General features: G+C 26.8%; 2 protein-coding genes across 3 annotated transcripts; both read right to left on the reverse strand.

The window, feature by feature from the left end:
* Positions 1-915: 915 nt before the first annotated feature.
* On the reverse strand, positions 916-5,467 carry LOC126858975 (CD2 antigen cytoplasmic tail-binding protein 2 homolog). The gene is made up of 7 exons (XM_050609773.1): positions 5,153-5,467; positions 4,894-5,073; positions 4,595-4,758; positions 4,222-4,399; positions 3,962-4,146; positions 3,705-3,813; positions 916-3,592 (listed from the first exon to the last, which is right to left on the reverse strand). Exons 2-7 carry the CDS (start codon positions 5,027-5,029, stop codon positions 3,357-3,359), a joined length of 1,008 nt encoding a protein of 335 aa, XP_050465730.1. The 5' UTR covers positions 5,030-5,073; positions 5,153-5,467; the 3' UTR covers positions 916-3,356.
* Positions 5,468-8,938: 3,471 nt separating this feature from the next.
* LOC126858943 (alsin) lies at positions 8,939-16,446 on the reverse strand. 2 transcript variants are annotated; one of them, XM_050609688.1, is made up of 15 exons: positions 16,349-16,446; positions 15,707-16,148; positions 14,208-15,527; positions 13,565-14,134; positions 12,992-13,361; positions 12,689-12,890; positions 12,414-12,594; positions 12,141-12,307; positions 11,885-11,994; positions 11,584-11,795; positions 10,844-11,401; positions 10,582-10,758; positions 10,275-10,443; positions 9,997-10,179; positions 8,939-9,924 (listed from the first exon to the last, which is right to left on the reverse strand). In XM_050609688.1, exons 2-15 carry the CDS (start codon positions 16,045-16,047, stop codon positions 9,877-9,879), a joined length of 4,608 nt encoding a protein of 1,535 aa, XP_050465645.1. In that variant the 5' UTR covers positions 16,048-16,148; positions 16,349-16,446; the 3' UTR covers positions 8,939-9,876. The 2 variants fall into 2 exon arrangements, with proteins under 2 accessions (XP_050465645.1, XP_050465644.1); XM_050609687.1 differs by lacking the exon at positions 16,349-16,446 and adding an exon at positions 16,213-16,340.
* Between the last annotated feature and the right edge of the window lie 342 nt (positions 16,447-16,788).

The following is a 16,788-nucleotide window of genomic DNA, read 5'->3' on the forward strand; positions in this document are numbered from 1 at the left end:
CTAGAATAAGGCAATACCATGTAAAGCTTGCTCGCTACGATGAAGATAAGACCGACGGAATAGCTCTTACGGGATCTTGCCTTTTCCTTTGCGTGCGTGTATGAAACCGGCATGTAATTTGTCCGCTCTCGTATGTGTCGTTCTTACCCTATTTTCACCCTCGTTCGAACGTCCTCCCCTGTGTTCTCTCCGGCTGTTGCGCGTCCTTTCAGCTTGGAAAAGACCAAAGTACTTGTTTCGTCGACACGCGTGAATGTAATGCAATGTACCTTCACCACCTTGCTTCGTGTATTCTCATATTTTCGTAAGTAAATTTGAACGATACAATTTGCGAAATTTGTTGATTAACTTATTAATTGAAGAAATGCAGAATTAAGAAAAAAAAATTATGTTCCCCTTCTTGTGGAAATATATATGCTAGAACTAGAAATAATTCAATGACGATGTCTAACGATATAATACATATTTACAATTTTAATGAATAAGCAAAAAGTTATAGCGCTGTTTTTGAGCATAAAAATAAGTTTTTTATCTTATCGTTTCTATATATTTTATTTTCCATTTGTTTATCTTTTTATTTTCTAAAAAGAAATTTTAAAACCTAGATATTTTTTCGTAACGTTATACAATGATGAATTAATTTAAGTTTTATTTGTGTATGTAATATACATAAATATATAATTTAAACTAAATTAATTGCTAATTGAAGAATTTATAATTGAAATAATAAACGTTTTAATTAATCCTTTTTTTCTCCATTTATGCATTTTTTTGAATTTTTCATTGTTATTTGTTGATACATAACGACGCAAAGTCTATTTTAAGCGAAAAAAAGCTGTTGTTCAAGAACAATTCTTATTCATCGTTCAGCATCGTGTGAATTTGCAGAGGACGAATATTTGCAAATCTTGATTAAAAGCATGTGATTATTAAACGCACGAAATATGTTGGATTTAATAAGCAACGGATGTACATTGCATGTGTTTCATCGCACTTTTAGTAACGTAGTTATATTTAGACTCTTTCACAATTATGATCGACTCGTATAGCTAGAAGAGATCGATTCATATAGTTCTCTCATTATAATCTAGTATAGATACTTTTTGGTCTTCTATACGTTTAATACTCCGCTAGAAATTCTTCTGACTTTTCAAAATGAGCTACGAATTTATACTTGCGAAAATATACGCGCGTATACTAGGTGTCCCAAAAATCTGCGATTATACTGCATATAAAGAAAAAAAGAGAGACTGAGATGATTTTTTGAATAATTTAAAATTAATTTTTTTTAGCAAAAATATATTGAGGCATTATATAATATCAATTAATAGTTTTCGTTTTTACAAACGATTAAAAATTGAACAATTCTCTCGTACTAAACTTTAGACTTGCTAAAATGTGTTAAAATTTTGAATTTTAATACATTCCAAATAGATCTTACTTAAACAAAACTTTAACCAAAGTGCAAGTTACTCTCTAAGATATTTAATATTGAACATTGAAATTGAACATTGATTGAAAAAAAGTTATAGACGAGAATAGTGTCTACTAATACGTAACATCGATCAAAAGCAAATCAATTCAAAATTGATCAAAGAATCTCTCAGCAGAGCTTGCAGAAATGCAAAAAAAAATTGAGGAGACACCTTGTATATACAAATCTATATATAAATATATGCATGCACACGTATACTCTCAGATATTCATGTCTGAACAATTTTTGCGTGTACGCGAAGAAAATACTTGAAGTAATATTTTAAGTAATTATATATATAAAATTTCATACATTGCTAATAAAAATGTTTAAGACGTTTAATAAAATTATATTCAGTAAAAAAACACGTGCCAATTATCTACTAACATACACGTATATGCAAACAAAAGAAAAATTCAAAATATTTCAATTTGCGAATTATTACACTCTGATGCGTGTCTTTTATTTATTTAGATATATATTTTCAAAATCACCCTTTTCTTTATAATTTTTTGCACAACCTCGTGATCTATGTAGCCAAAATATATGTATAACTCCCTCCTTTCGTGTTTACTCTGTATAGTACAAAATTAAACAATTATTGCATTTATATGCAGATGTCTATAAGGGACAATGTGAGAGAGAGAAAGCGAGTAAATGGGTGAGTTTGTTTTATAATAAATTCAAAAATATTTTCAGAATATATTTTATAATTTTTATTTCTCCTGCGAGATAATCTATTTTTTAAAGAAAATATTTGCTATCTTCGAATGTAAAATAAATATAAGAATTTCAAAGAAAAAGCCATATATAGGTAAAGTTTAGTCTACTATAACTCTCTATATCATACAATACAAATAGATTTATTTTAGGGATAAAATTCTATTTAAAAATACCACGCTCTCTACGAGCCATAAATTTCAATGTTTCCACTTTCATAGAGCTATACGCAAGAAGTCTCTGAAGTATGAGTTATTTTTTTTTTAATTCTATACCAGATGGTTTTTAATAACCAACTGAAAAGTATGGCAATGCAAGCGTCGTATTTTACATACAAAATAATGATTCTTCAATTAGGTATTGTTTCAGATAATTTTCAGGTGGAAAAGTGTGGAAAAGTTATCTAAATATTATCATTTTGTATTGTAAAATAAAATTTTTTAAATTTTACGAAGTAATTATTATTCTCATTCTTTAGTATTTTTTCTAATTTTTCTAATTTACACACATTGTACATTAATATTATAGTTATTTTAATAGATAAGATAATAAAAATGACAAAAAATTCTCCAGGAACTAATTTTTTACCTCAAATCTAAATTATACATATTAAATTATACATCTAAATTATACATATAAATATTTATTAGATTCAACAATTTCTTACGAATTTGTTGATTAGAACGTGTTGTCAGTTTCAATTTCTTTCAATAAATATTTTCTTCTAAACAAATGTAAAAATTACAAAATTATAAAAAATATTATAATAGAATTTTTAAAAACCTGCAAGTTTTATTATATAAAAAATTATTATATAAAAAAAAGTTTTGTTTATAATTAGATATTGTGGGGATCTTTTTATAGGATTCATAAAAACATAATTTGAACATCTCTTACTAATAAATTTTTGTACCGTGATTTCCTTTTTGTAAATTAGTACAGATATATTTGTGGAATAAACGATTATTTTTATCCTGTGCGAAAACTTTACATATTAATATATATAATTAATGTATATAATATATATAATGTATAAGCTTTATATATAACAATATTATACATACTATTCCTATGAAATTTTAAGATTTGTCAAATTTTGTTTTTGACAAATTATGAAAGTATTTTTATTAATATTTTTTTGTGTATATTAGATATAGAGATGTCACAGGTAAAGTTCAAAGTCTATTCTACCAGCATTATAAAATTGACTCTGTTGTCCGGTTCTTCTCACCCATGCACCCTTTTTGAAATATCCTTCTTTTGCCCATGCATGCATTTGCTGAGTAGTATGAGGTCCATGTATTTCTGCATCTTCATTCTGCGACCATTTCAAATCCCATGTTATATCTTCTGCTAAAGACGTACTTTCTTCTGCACTAGTTGCTTCTGTTGTCTTATCTATGGTACATACATGTGTGCATTATGTAAAAAAATCTCATATTAAGAAAATGTTTGTATTAGAGCAACGTAGAAGTATTTATCATTAATATGTTATATGTATATTACAGACCATTATTAATATCCAATTTTGTCTTTTCTTTTTCATCAAAATCATCAGCATACATATCCAATTCTGCTTCTTCTTTCAAAGAATATGCACTTTTGTTGGTATGTTCAATCTACAAAATAAGATTTCTTATAATAATAATACTTTAAATATAATTTCTATAATAAATATACTTTGTGTGTATATATGTATATATATATATATATATATATATATATATATATATATATATATTTATATATATATATAAAATTGAGTACCTTCTTTTTTATTTCTTCGTAACTTTCTTGATATATATCCATATTACCAGTACGTGTCAATAATTCATTTGCTAGCTCAGTTAATTTAATTATGTTAACAGAATTTGGATCTTCTTCGTCTTGTGTTTTACCTTCCTTTTTTCTTTTCCATCTTTCAGCTGTGGTTAATTTTTTTTTTCCTTTACCTGAATGAGGACAATTTGCATGTACAACTTATAATAATTTAAATATGCATATTCCAAATTAATAATTATGCTTACCAAGTCTACATAGTGCCTTAGAAACAGTTTCACCAGGTTTAAGAAATTCTAAAATCTGTTTATATAATGGAATAGGATCAAACATATCTTCTTCATCATCGCTATCGCTATCTCCCAATCCATAGCTTTTGCTTGATTTAGCACTCTTTTGTATGTCAATAATGGAACTAGGTTTAATCTTTGAAATATATATTTTATATGAAGATAAAAAAAATTTACATTGTCTCATTTTTATTATATTATATGTTGAAAAATAAAATTATTTTTAAAATGTGCATTTTTTTTAGTACAAAAGGAAATTATACTTTTATATAAAAAGAATAATTAATTTTAAAGTAGAAGATAAATTATTATATTTATCCATAATACTAACTTGGACCCAATCAATATTATCCAACCAGTTATCTTTTATTTGTTTCTCTTTTTTCCAACGATAATGACCCTCTTTATCAAAATGACCTTCTTCCAATTCCTCTTTCATATTAAATGCAGTAAATCCTACATTTGTTTCTGGTGCTGAAGGTCCATCTTCTGTGCCTATTTGACAAGTATAATTCAGTATATACATTAGATAAATTAAGAATTGTAACAATAACAAAAAGTAAAATAATAAATATAATATTGATCTATTTAAATAATAATAATATAAATAATATTATATTGTCCAAATACCTTCAATATCATTCTCGTTCATAATATTATAAGCATCTTCGTTTATTTCGTCATCATCTTCATCAGAATCCAGTGAATTTTTGAGTGGCTGCTTGTCTGATACATCTTCAATATCGTCAAATTTACGTTTTAACATGGTTTCTGCATATATAATAAACTTTTTTCTCAAGAAAAAGGATTCTGCATAAAAAAAGTTATAAGTTTTGTTTACGAAATAAATAAAATAATTGCTATGTGTTTTGCTATTTAAAATATTTACAATATTGGAATATTATTTTGCGAAGTTTATTATCTCATAAAAAATTATTTTCCTTTCCAATGTAAATATAGAGGTTAGTTTGCGTTCAGGTTATATATTATATCTTCAAGCACACAATTCACAGTGAAACGTTCGTCTCAAGAATTCATTAGATTCATAGATGTTTCTTGCAACTAAAATCTATATTCGTCATTTATATTGTCGAATAATATTTTTGGAGTTGTATCTTCCTTTATGCAAAAACCAGATCTATCACTTTTCCTCTTGCGCCGCTCACTAAACTACGTAACTACGTACTTCACAAGTTCACATTTCCTTCCCACGTGACCACGCATCACGCATACGCATGCATCAGCGGGTACGGTCGAGAAGACGCTAGAAATGCTTCGAAGCATTTCGAGAACAATCCATTTAACATTTGGAAACGTTTCAGCAGAATTAATGACGTCATTTAAATATTGCAATTTGAATTCTCGCAAAACGCGGGAAATTGCATGCTAACAATAAGTGTAAACTGTGTGTTAGATGCTAGATATAGCGTGATAAAATATTTAAAGAAATTGACATTGTGCAAAAAATATTAAATCTTTTATTATTTTACCCAAATTACCCAATTTATTAAATACTTACATTATTTTGGAAGCATCAAAGAAGAGAGAATATATAATATTTATGATAAATATTCATAAATATTTTTTATTATTTATTTTTTAAAATATTATGTAAATATTTTATAAGAAAAGAAATCATAAAAACTTTATTCGATTATTAAAATAGATTAAATATTTTATATATAATATTTATGATAAATAAAAATAAATATTTATAGTAATATTTTGTAAATATTTCTCAATATTTTTATAAATATTTATAATAAATCTTTATGATCTGTTAAATGTAAGATTACAAAAATATTTATAAAATATAAAATATTAAATTTATAAAATATAAAATATAAAAATATTTATAATATTTATAAAATATTATTTTGATAATATATTTATGAAATATTCAAGTAATTTTATTATAAATATTTTGTCTATATATTTTATATATAAATATTATGTGCTGTCCAGGAAAGGTATTATATATAATCTATATTTGTATCTATATCTATATTTTTGTTATGTAATTTTAAGAAAAGAAAATTCTAAAAAAGAAGAATTCTAATATTTAGACATCTTTTCTTCAAACAGATATGTTGTTCACAACGCATCTTTTACAAGAAAAATTGAAAAAATGCAAATCAAATTCGAACAATTAATGAAATACCCAGACAACACACAATATTTATAAAATATATATAAAATATTTATATAATATTTTAAAACATAAATAGTAAAAAATTATAAATATTTATTACAAATATTTTGTATTATCTGGGCAGGTGTTGTCATGACAACTCTTCTATTATATATTGTCGACGTTATAGAAATGATAATGTTGCACAATGAGCATCGTCTTGTCAATACTCAAAGTTGATTTATGTTCTAGAAGTAAGAACCAATCACATTGTGTCTCCTGAACACACTCATTATATGCACGCAACATATATTTTTTTAAAATTTATATATATGACAGATATATGTGTAATCTGGAATATCATGATTAAAGATACACATGTTTAATGATAGCAGAAGAATATATATATTTTCACAATTATTTCTCACAATTAATTTTTATAAATAAATTATTTTTATATTGTACTGCTTTTATATTTTTACTGTTGACTTTTTCATGTCTTTACAATTATCTGTGAACAAACAATTGTTAACATTAACATAATCTGTCAATTATTATATATCTATTTTATTGTGTATATATATATATATATATATATATATATATATATATATATATTATTTTTATTCCATTACAAATAATAGAATATTGTCTGAATTATTTAAAAGTATGTAATATATACAGAATGTTCGGAAAATAACTATACACCTATTTTTCAAATATTAAAAAAAAAAAACATTCATCAAATATTATTTATAGCAAATTAGTTTTTCTTCCTCAGAGGCATATGCATATTAGAAGAATTGAAGATTTTTAGATTAAATGAATTAAAAGATTTGTTTGCATCTTCGTAGAGATCAAACATCTTTTGTGAAAAAGATTACTTTGCTAATATTGTTTGATAAATGATCTTTTAAAAAATTGAAATAGATGTATAGTATTATTTTACAAATACACTATTGTAATATATCTGCCTATGTATACATATATATATATATATATATATATATATATATATATATATATATATACATACACATACACATATATAATGCTACTATTTGAAGAATATCATGTAAAAAAATCATTAAAAAGTATATATATATATATATATATATATATATATATATATATATATCGGATTTTATATATAACTACATAAATTTATATACGCACATTAACATATTGTAGCTTTTACGTTATTTCACATTTATATAATCTCATTTTTTAATGTAAATATTATTATATTATAAGTTATAATTCTCATGGAGAATTCTCATAAACAGAGAATCAGCTCCACACAAATTACATTACTTGAAAAATGCGACTTATATTTAACACATTATGCTGTTATAAACTTCCTCTTAATGGGCTTTCAATGTTATTGTATATAATATATTGCAAATTCTATATAGCGAAAGTGAAACTGATTATATTTTACTTACGTAACTTACAATAAAAGATATACATCTGCAATATATTATCCGATCATTAACTTTATTTCTTGTACATAATATTAAATGTATAATATTAATATATTTTATATTATATATATTTTTTCAAATATTCGTAAATAATTAATTGTACGTAAATATAAATTATATTTCAGATACAATTTTCAAAAATAAAATTTGAATTTGAATTTTCTGCCATATTAGGCATACAAATCTTTCCTGAAAACTGATTAATGCAATAAATTTTAATACTGAAGTTATATTAAGATATATCTTAATTAAACACAATTTCTAAACATATAAATCACAATATGTACTGATGATGTTTTAGATCATTATTTGATACCAACAATTTGATTTCCTAATTTTGGTTGTCCTGAACATATCATAAAAGTGTATAGCATATATTATAAACAATTATTGTACTTTTATATATATTTAATATATTAACCCGACAGAGTCCACAATTGAGATTGCAGATATAAATATGTAAAATTTTATGTTAATAAAACTTTAATTAGAGAAAATATTTCATAGTCATTTTCTTCTATGTTTTTTGCTATTGAAAATAAAATAAACAAGTAATTGAATTATTATTTTTTAATATTTTTTTCTTATATAAGCATAAATAGAAATAAACTTTTTTTTTAAGAGAGATAAATGTAAATGTAAATGCAGCAAACTCTTTCGGGTTAATATAAAGCATATGTTTCAGGTACATACTATAGTTATTAGTAAATATTTTGTTTAACTAATATCACATACATATAAATGAAATAAAAGTAAAGTAAAAAACATATATTCATAGAACATACACATATATAGTAGCACATGATAAAATAATAGTAAATTATAAATAAAGTTTTTTATAAGTTTTTTATCATTTATGCAATATTCGTATATTATATTCGTATTTTAAAATAGCAGAAGCAAATTAATATTATTATTACATTCTTACTATAACTTATACAATTTAATCTTTAATATTAATTGATTCATATACCCATCTTATCAATTGATTCATATATTATATATATCTTAGCTCTTACAATATATACATATATCAATAGACTACACATGTATATATCTGTTAGCAAACAGATATTTAATATATATTTAATATATATTTCTGCAAATTATAGGATGAAAATATCATCTATATATTAACTATCATAAAAAAAACATTTATTATTATTTGAAAAAGTAATTTTCTCTCTTTTTATATTCATTTGTGTTTCAATAGTTATATATTAAGGATATATATAACTCATCTTTAAATCATGATTAATAAATTCGGAAGAAAATGATTTGTGTGGTATAAATTTTATGAAACAGAAATTTCATTAAAAGTGATAGAGTCAGATTACATCTTAAGAACAAATAATATATGGAAGATAATATATTTAAAAAGATTTGTAAGCATTTTTGTGATTTAATATTTTAATTTGCAAGAAAACATGAAATGTACAAGATATAAATAATAATTGTTTTTATATGGCTAATCTCTAATTCAGGTATGTGGAAGAGAAAAGGTAACTTTTCTTTTTTTTATCACAATCTTGAGCTATGTACTTCATGACTATTTGTAATGCACAATATCCTTTGACAACAGAATTGGAAGTACCTTTTACTAAACTTTGACTTTTTAATATGCGACTTATATGCAAACGTTTCTTAATTACAAAACGTTGAATTAGTTAATATATGACAAATATTTTTTTAGAAAACTTATATACATATGATATTAACAAATCTTTTTTAATGAAATGATATGTCACATCGTTTCGTATTGCATTTCATATTTCAGCACTTCAATGTAATCAAGATGCTAAGAGCTACATTAAATATTTTATAAATGCAATTTATCACTTTTGTTCACTGTAATACATAATACCTTTTTGTCATGTAAAATTATTTTTATCCTGCTATGTCTTTTAAATAAATGTAATATTATTTTTTCGGATACATATTTTGTGTCTATATGTATTTACCATTTATTGTACCATGCATCTATCTCAATCCTTACTTTCAATCGCCCATGTTTGTTTTTTCTTGTAATATTTGGTAATAACATGCCTGTGTAATGAAATTAATTTTATTTCTTAATTCTTGGTTTTCTCAATATTATCATCTATATTTATTTCTTACCTTAAGGGTAGTAAACATAATACCAAGCTCTCCATTTTGCAAATATGGCTCCATGAAATCTTCGATAAAATGTATTTCACTCCCTAATTGTAATACACTAGCGCGCACTACAACAAAACTAAACACTGGAAATAGTTCATCCATTGTCCATAAATATGTAGACCCTAGCTGTTTTTGTACTGCCTATTGATAGAGATATGAATCAAATATAAATAATTCAATTACATGTATTTATCATAAATAATAATATCCATGATATTGCCTACACATTTCCTTACTTGTGTCATTTGTTCAAACGTATTTCTAACCACTAACAATTTTTCTAAAGGCGAAAAAGTTGTTTTCAATTGCTGTAAAGTTTCTATAGCATCGTTAAAGTAAGATTCATGTTGATACGGTAATGAATTATCTGCAATGTTTATTACGTTTGTAGTCTTCCAGAATTTCCTACAATTTTGCAACAGTATATTAATTAGAAATGTGTTAAACACAAATAAAATTATTATACGATATAATAAAATCAAATCTTTCTATTTATAAAGTGATTTATATTTTTTCTATCAGTTATATATCTAGTACACTTACTGGTCAATTTCAAGGAAGGCCATCAGAGTTATATCAGGTTGTTTATTCCATTTCATTAATCTTTCCCAATATGCATCATCCTCTTTTTTATTATGTAAGGCGTACAATACAAAAAGTGCTGAATGTACACGTGGCAGTAATATCGGATGAAGTATCGTGGTAGCACTTATTACTTGTCTGAAAATAAATATCCCTAAATCGTATATCAATACATTTTGTCCGAAAACTTTAAATATAATCTTATGGATTTTATAGTACATACTCTTCTTCACCATCAGTTTCAAAAATGTACTCTTTACCACAACGCGGTAAAGCCGGGAATAAAAAAAGCACAATCTCATATATCCTTGTTGTAATACTGTGCAACTCTGATACTGCATGGCTAAGTAATAATGGATGTACTCTCACTCCACCATAAGTGGCTGTATATACCGCAGCTACTTCTATTAAAAGAGCGCCCAAAGGATGATGCGGACTTTCGAAAGCTTTTACTAAATACTTATGAATTTCGTTGTAAGTTTGACTCGTGAGTTTGTCTCGTCCGAAACATGGTATCTTATCCAACTGATCAATTGTTTCACTATTTCTTTCCTTCATATTTGAGGCAGTTTTAGCAGAGAATTTTTTTCGTTGTAATGTCTTTTGATGAGACTTTGTTATTATACTAGCAACATTCTGCCATACTCTTTGCGTTTCTAGAGATTTTTCACTATAATTGGAACTTTTGGTGATAGACTCGGATATGCCAAGTTGTTGATAGCATTGTTTAAATATTGCTTTCCATTTTTGATCAGCGGATACACATAGTTTACCAAAGGACCTAATATAAATATAAGTACTCATAATATAAAAATTTATATATTATCAATATTATATATAATTAAAAACTTCTAATAATTTATTACAGTCTGTTAATTTATTACTTGAAAATTACAAGAAAAACTTATTACAAGAAAAAAAAGAGAACAATATTTATTACAATAAAACAAAAAAAATACTTACGCTGGTTTTGAATTAGTTTGTATAGTTCCACTAGCTTTATTCATATGCAATGTAGCAATAACTTTGACACCTTCATTCCATGCACCATTCATATTACCTTCCAATCTGTCACCACTTCGAAATGTTAAAGTACCTTTTCCACAAAATATTCCTGCAGACTTGAACTCGCCTTCATAATGCGTGCCATCCTCAAATACCATTACTCCATGACCCTTCAACAAATAATATCAATTATATTAATATAATTCATATCTCTTCAATGTTTCTTATATTAAGAAAGTATTTGTGAATATATAATCACCATTAAGACATCTTGTGTAAAAGCTCCTTCGTAATAAATGCCATCAAGTGTCACAATTAAACCATTACCATGTTTCATACCATTACTCCATGATCCAAGATATTTTTCACCTATAATATTATTGAATAATAATAAGAGCGTAATTTCGATATTAATTCATCTCGAAAATCATACCAAATTATTATTGTAATTATTATTGTTATTATTATTGTATTTTATTTCCAGCACAATATTATATTTTATTTCTTTTTTGTACCTGTCATAATATCATCCATTATTCCATAGCCTTGTTTAAGACCAGCAGCCCATTCTCCAATATAAACAGATGCAAGTGATGCCATAAAGTGACCTTCTTTTTTGACACCATGGCCATGAGGTAATCCATCTTTGAAATATCCTTCATAAAAATCACCATTGATGTATCTAAAATATCGCAAAATTAATGGTTTTACAAGAATACAATTTAGAATCAAAAATATACTAGAAAAAAATTCATATTTGTTGCTTCATAAAAAAATATGAAATTTACTTCATTGTTCCATATCCATTTTGCTGACCATCTTTCCACTGGCCTTCATATATACCATGCATTGGAATTTCCATTTTCCCAGTACCATGAAGAACACCCTTATGAAATTGACCTATATAAGTACGACCATCGGACCATTCCAATTTTCCCGAACCGTGTGGCTTACCATTTAACCATCGTCCTATTAAATCACGATATAATTTATCACAAATACATTGTTTATACATAACGCGTCTATTTCAGTAAAATAAACTTTAATGTTTCGTTTTACATACCAGTATATATTGCATCTTTAAAAACATTATGTTTTGTGAACGAGAACGAACTTGAGCGTGCTAATGGAGGCACATTTCCGATCACTCTCTGCAAACTGTATTTTATAGTATTTTGTAGAGCATGTAACCATTCATTACGTTCGGAAGGAGTAGGGGTATATAATATAAAACTGTCTTCTGGTGCAACAACCGATATAGCATTCTAAGAGATAAGTAAATTTATTTTTAATTATATTTATCATAATATAAAATCTTTTTCATTATAAAGAGACAATGTAATGAATAAAAATAATAAGTCTATACCTGTATATTTTCAGAGTCTGGTAAAGGTTCTATCCATAAAGTTTGAAGTGGATGGATTGTGTGTGTAGTGCCAGTAACATGTATGAAAATATCTGTCAATAAAACAAACCAATGAGATGAAAATATACCAGAATTAAGTATCGATAGTGGATACGTTTTTGATTCTCTAATAAGTCTTCTATTAGGAGATCTCAACAATTCTCCTAGCTTTCCAGAATTTTCCCAAAATAACTTTGTAGTATCTGCCTCTTTTTGACGTTTCTCTTGTTCATCATGTACTTGTTCCCATTTTATGAGAGCCTCTTGTAATCGTTCAACACCCATTTTTGTACCATTGCTTTTTATTAAATTATGAATCATATTTTTGTACCTATAATAAAACCATTAAATAACATATATTATATAAATTATTACAAATTAAAGATTTAAATATACTTTCATAATTAATATATTATTTAACATAATTAATATAAGAACATTAGTAAATACGATAACTTTTGTTGTAACATAGAATTATGTTATATATAATGCATATATAATGTGTATATATAGGTGTGTATATGAGATATTTACCTATTTAATTTGTATAAAGGATGCTGCAAAGCCATTGTTATAATGATTTCATTGTTATTTCTTTTTATATCACTATTCTTTAAATTGTTTATAAATAAATTTGATACTATTTGTGGCACTTCAATGAGTTTTGCAATATGCATAAAACCACCGAGAGATATAACATCGCAAATAGCATTTAAATAATATTTATATACTGTGGTAAATTCCTCTATATTGGCAACAATTGCGACTTCATATGCTTCTCCAATATGATTAAAATAATCCCATAAACTTATGACATTTAAAACACTAAAGTGCATCAATTCTGCATAACAACGACATAGTGTTTCATAGACATTGGCCTCTGGAATTGTACCGCTTTTCTTTTGAAATGGTTTGATAAGATTTTGGTAGACTATCAACATTTCTTCTAGAAAAATCTGATCATTGATCAAATCTTCTGACATATTTATTGCTGGCTCGTTTATCACAGAACAGCAACTATATTGCTCAGAACTGAAAATTTCTCTTGGACTGTTTGTTTCATCTTTATTTTGTATGTCAAATTGAAACATATCTCCAATTTTACTAAAATCATAATTTATTTATAAATGGAAATATAAAATCATTAATCAATAAGATTTTTATTTTAGTTATTTACCTCGATTGCCCCATGAAATATAAACCATGATGCATCATTACTAAACTATGGAAAGCGCCAGCTGCCATATCGATGGCTCTCTCATTGGAAGATAATTTTGTTGTAAATAGCTGAGGAGCGCTTTGATCTACTGTAGTGTGCAAAGTGACTTGTTTAAAATTGTTACGGCCCCACGCAAATACTCTACCATCCAGTGTTAGGGCAAGCACATGGAAGGCACCGCATGATATTTTTCTGATACCAATATGGCTAAGCTTCGCTACTAGTACCGGTCTTGGTCGCTTAATAGTATCTCCCGTTCCCAATTGTCCATATTGTACATCGCCCCATGTCCAGAGTTCCGTCGCCAATATATTGCTACCAGTGCGTGATAATGCATTGATTCTTTCATTTAAGCCTTGTTGGGATAATTCATGTTCGGAGGAACCAGTACTCGATGACCAAGGAAATTCTTCGCAACGTAAGCTTAACGCCAGACTACTCGCAGCAGGTTTTATATAGGTATCTCCTTGCTCTTCCAGGTTTTCATTGCTATCAGCTTTACCTTCATTAATATCAGAACTACCGCTCATATGTCTAGATAAAGTTACGACTTTCCCTCCCACATTTTTAACTCCTTCGTATACTAAGTTTGCCATGTTTGATACATTCTGTTTTATCAATCTTGTTGAACGATCGACATTTTCCATAGGTATATCTTCCTTGGCACTACCGTAGGATGAAACCCAAGATAGCTGCCTAGTCAAAAATTGTCGAGCAGTCTCTGTATTTATAAATATAACATTTTTTTTCTCATCTTTTTCGGAATCTGTTAAATTATTCGGACATTCTTCACCATTTTCAACAATACCAGAAAGTTCTTTTTTGTCCATTTCTGGTAGAGAAATATGTTCTTTACTGGCAGTGGACAAAGCACTGATGGAATTTGTAGAACGATCCTCGCTAAACTGATGTGCATGAAGACCAGTGAGACCTGTATCTGATGATGTTACGCTACCGGGACTTAACATAACATTATTAAGACATTGTGGACAAGAATTAATAAAAACTTCTTCTTCTAAATCATTTTCACTGTCTGTATCATCTTTCATAGGTTTGGTGGCTTTTCTCACAGTGACTACATTAAAATTGAAACCACAGGCAACCTGAGACACTGTCCGCCCTTCAAAAAATCTAACTTTCTTTGGTTCTATACTATTTATATCTATCTGTGGTTGATTACCACTAGCCCATAGCTGCCCATTTTCGGTAACAAATAATGTTACATGGTCGCTAACTGCTATAGATTTGATCTTTACTACTTCATTTTCTTCTTTATATCTATAAACATAAAAATCTAATAAGCAGCTATTCTATTAGATACTTCTAAGTTTTAATAACAATTTTTATAATATATAGAAAAGAATTGAATGAGCCAACAGTTGAGAAATAAAAATAAAAAAGAAGAGACTTATTTAAATTTTAATTACAAAACACATGTTTCTTTTTCTTGTACATACCCATGGCTACAATATTTCACTTCTTCCTTAAGAATTATTAGATCTATAACACTCATGTCCTGAGGATTTACTTTCAAAACATGTCCCTTAGTGTTTACAATAAACAGGTGCTCAGAATTAGATGCTACATCGATGACATCGAATTGAGCCCTCTTGAGGATGAGCATGGGGCAAGTGTTTTCTGGAAATGACACTTCTCCATAATACAGATTATTGGTCGTGGTCGCTACAAAAATGTGATCTTTAATGGTAACCAGTTTGCAGATAACGCCGCTTGGCTTGTCGCCAAATGTGAAGGATAATTTGTCAGCTCCTCTCCATAGATACATATGTTTATCCATTTTGCTGTATTACGCTTGACAAATAAAAAGATTTGCATAACCTACAAAGATCCTTTTGTAAACTTTGATCTAGCCGCACGTTGATTTTTTTGTCATATTATCTGCAATAACGTTTTCTCGATTAAACACTTCTGTAAACGTACCGCAGAAAATTTATACACGTACGACATGATTAAACGGACAAATTTTTTATTATGCTTAACATCCGACGAATAGCAGCGACTGATAGTGACAGATATCAGCTGATAGACATAGGGTTTTGTTAGAAGTAATGCATATAGTACAGATGGGAGGAACCAACCGGAGGAACTATATAGAAACTTTCATATAGGATTATGTATGTATATACACATATATGTGTTGACAGAGAAAAGCCTGATGAAAGACGTCACGGCCGACAATACGATGATTTATATTGAATTTTTTTTTTTTTATCTAATTCTATCGGATCTTTAATTTAAGCAGGAAATCTGATATCTAATATATGGAATGTAGAAATAATATATAAGATCAGAAATATAAGATCTTGATGTACTTTCAGCAGAGAGTGAGTGAAAGAAAGAGAGAGAGAGAGAGAGAGAAAGAGAGAGAGAGAGAGAAAGAACAATAAATATTGAGAATCGATTTTTTCCAACAAAATTGTTGTCAATAATTTTTAACTTATAATAAGCTGTAGTTAAAATGAAAAGGTTTCCGTGATTACAGTTTCAAAAGTAATAACACAAAATATCTTTACATTAG

The sequence above is a fragment of the Cataglyphis hispanica genome, chromosome 2, assembly GCF_021464435.1.
Source record: "Cataglyphis hispanica isolate Lineage 1 chromosome 2, ULB_Chis1_1.0, whole genome shotgun sequence".
Taxonomy (NCBI): domain Eukaryota; kingdom Metazoa; phylum Arthropoda; class Insecta; order Hymenoptera; family Formicidae; genus Cataglyphis; species Cataglyphis hispanica.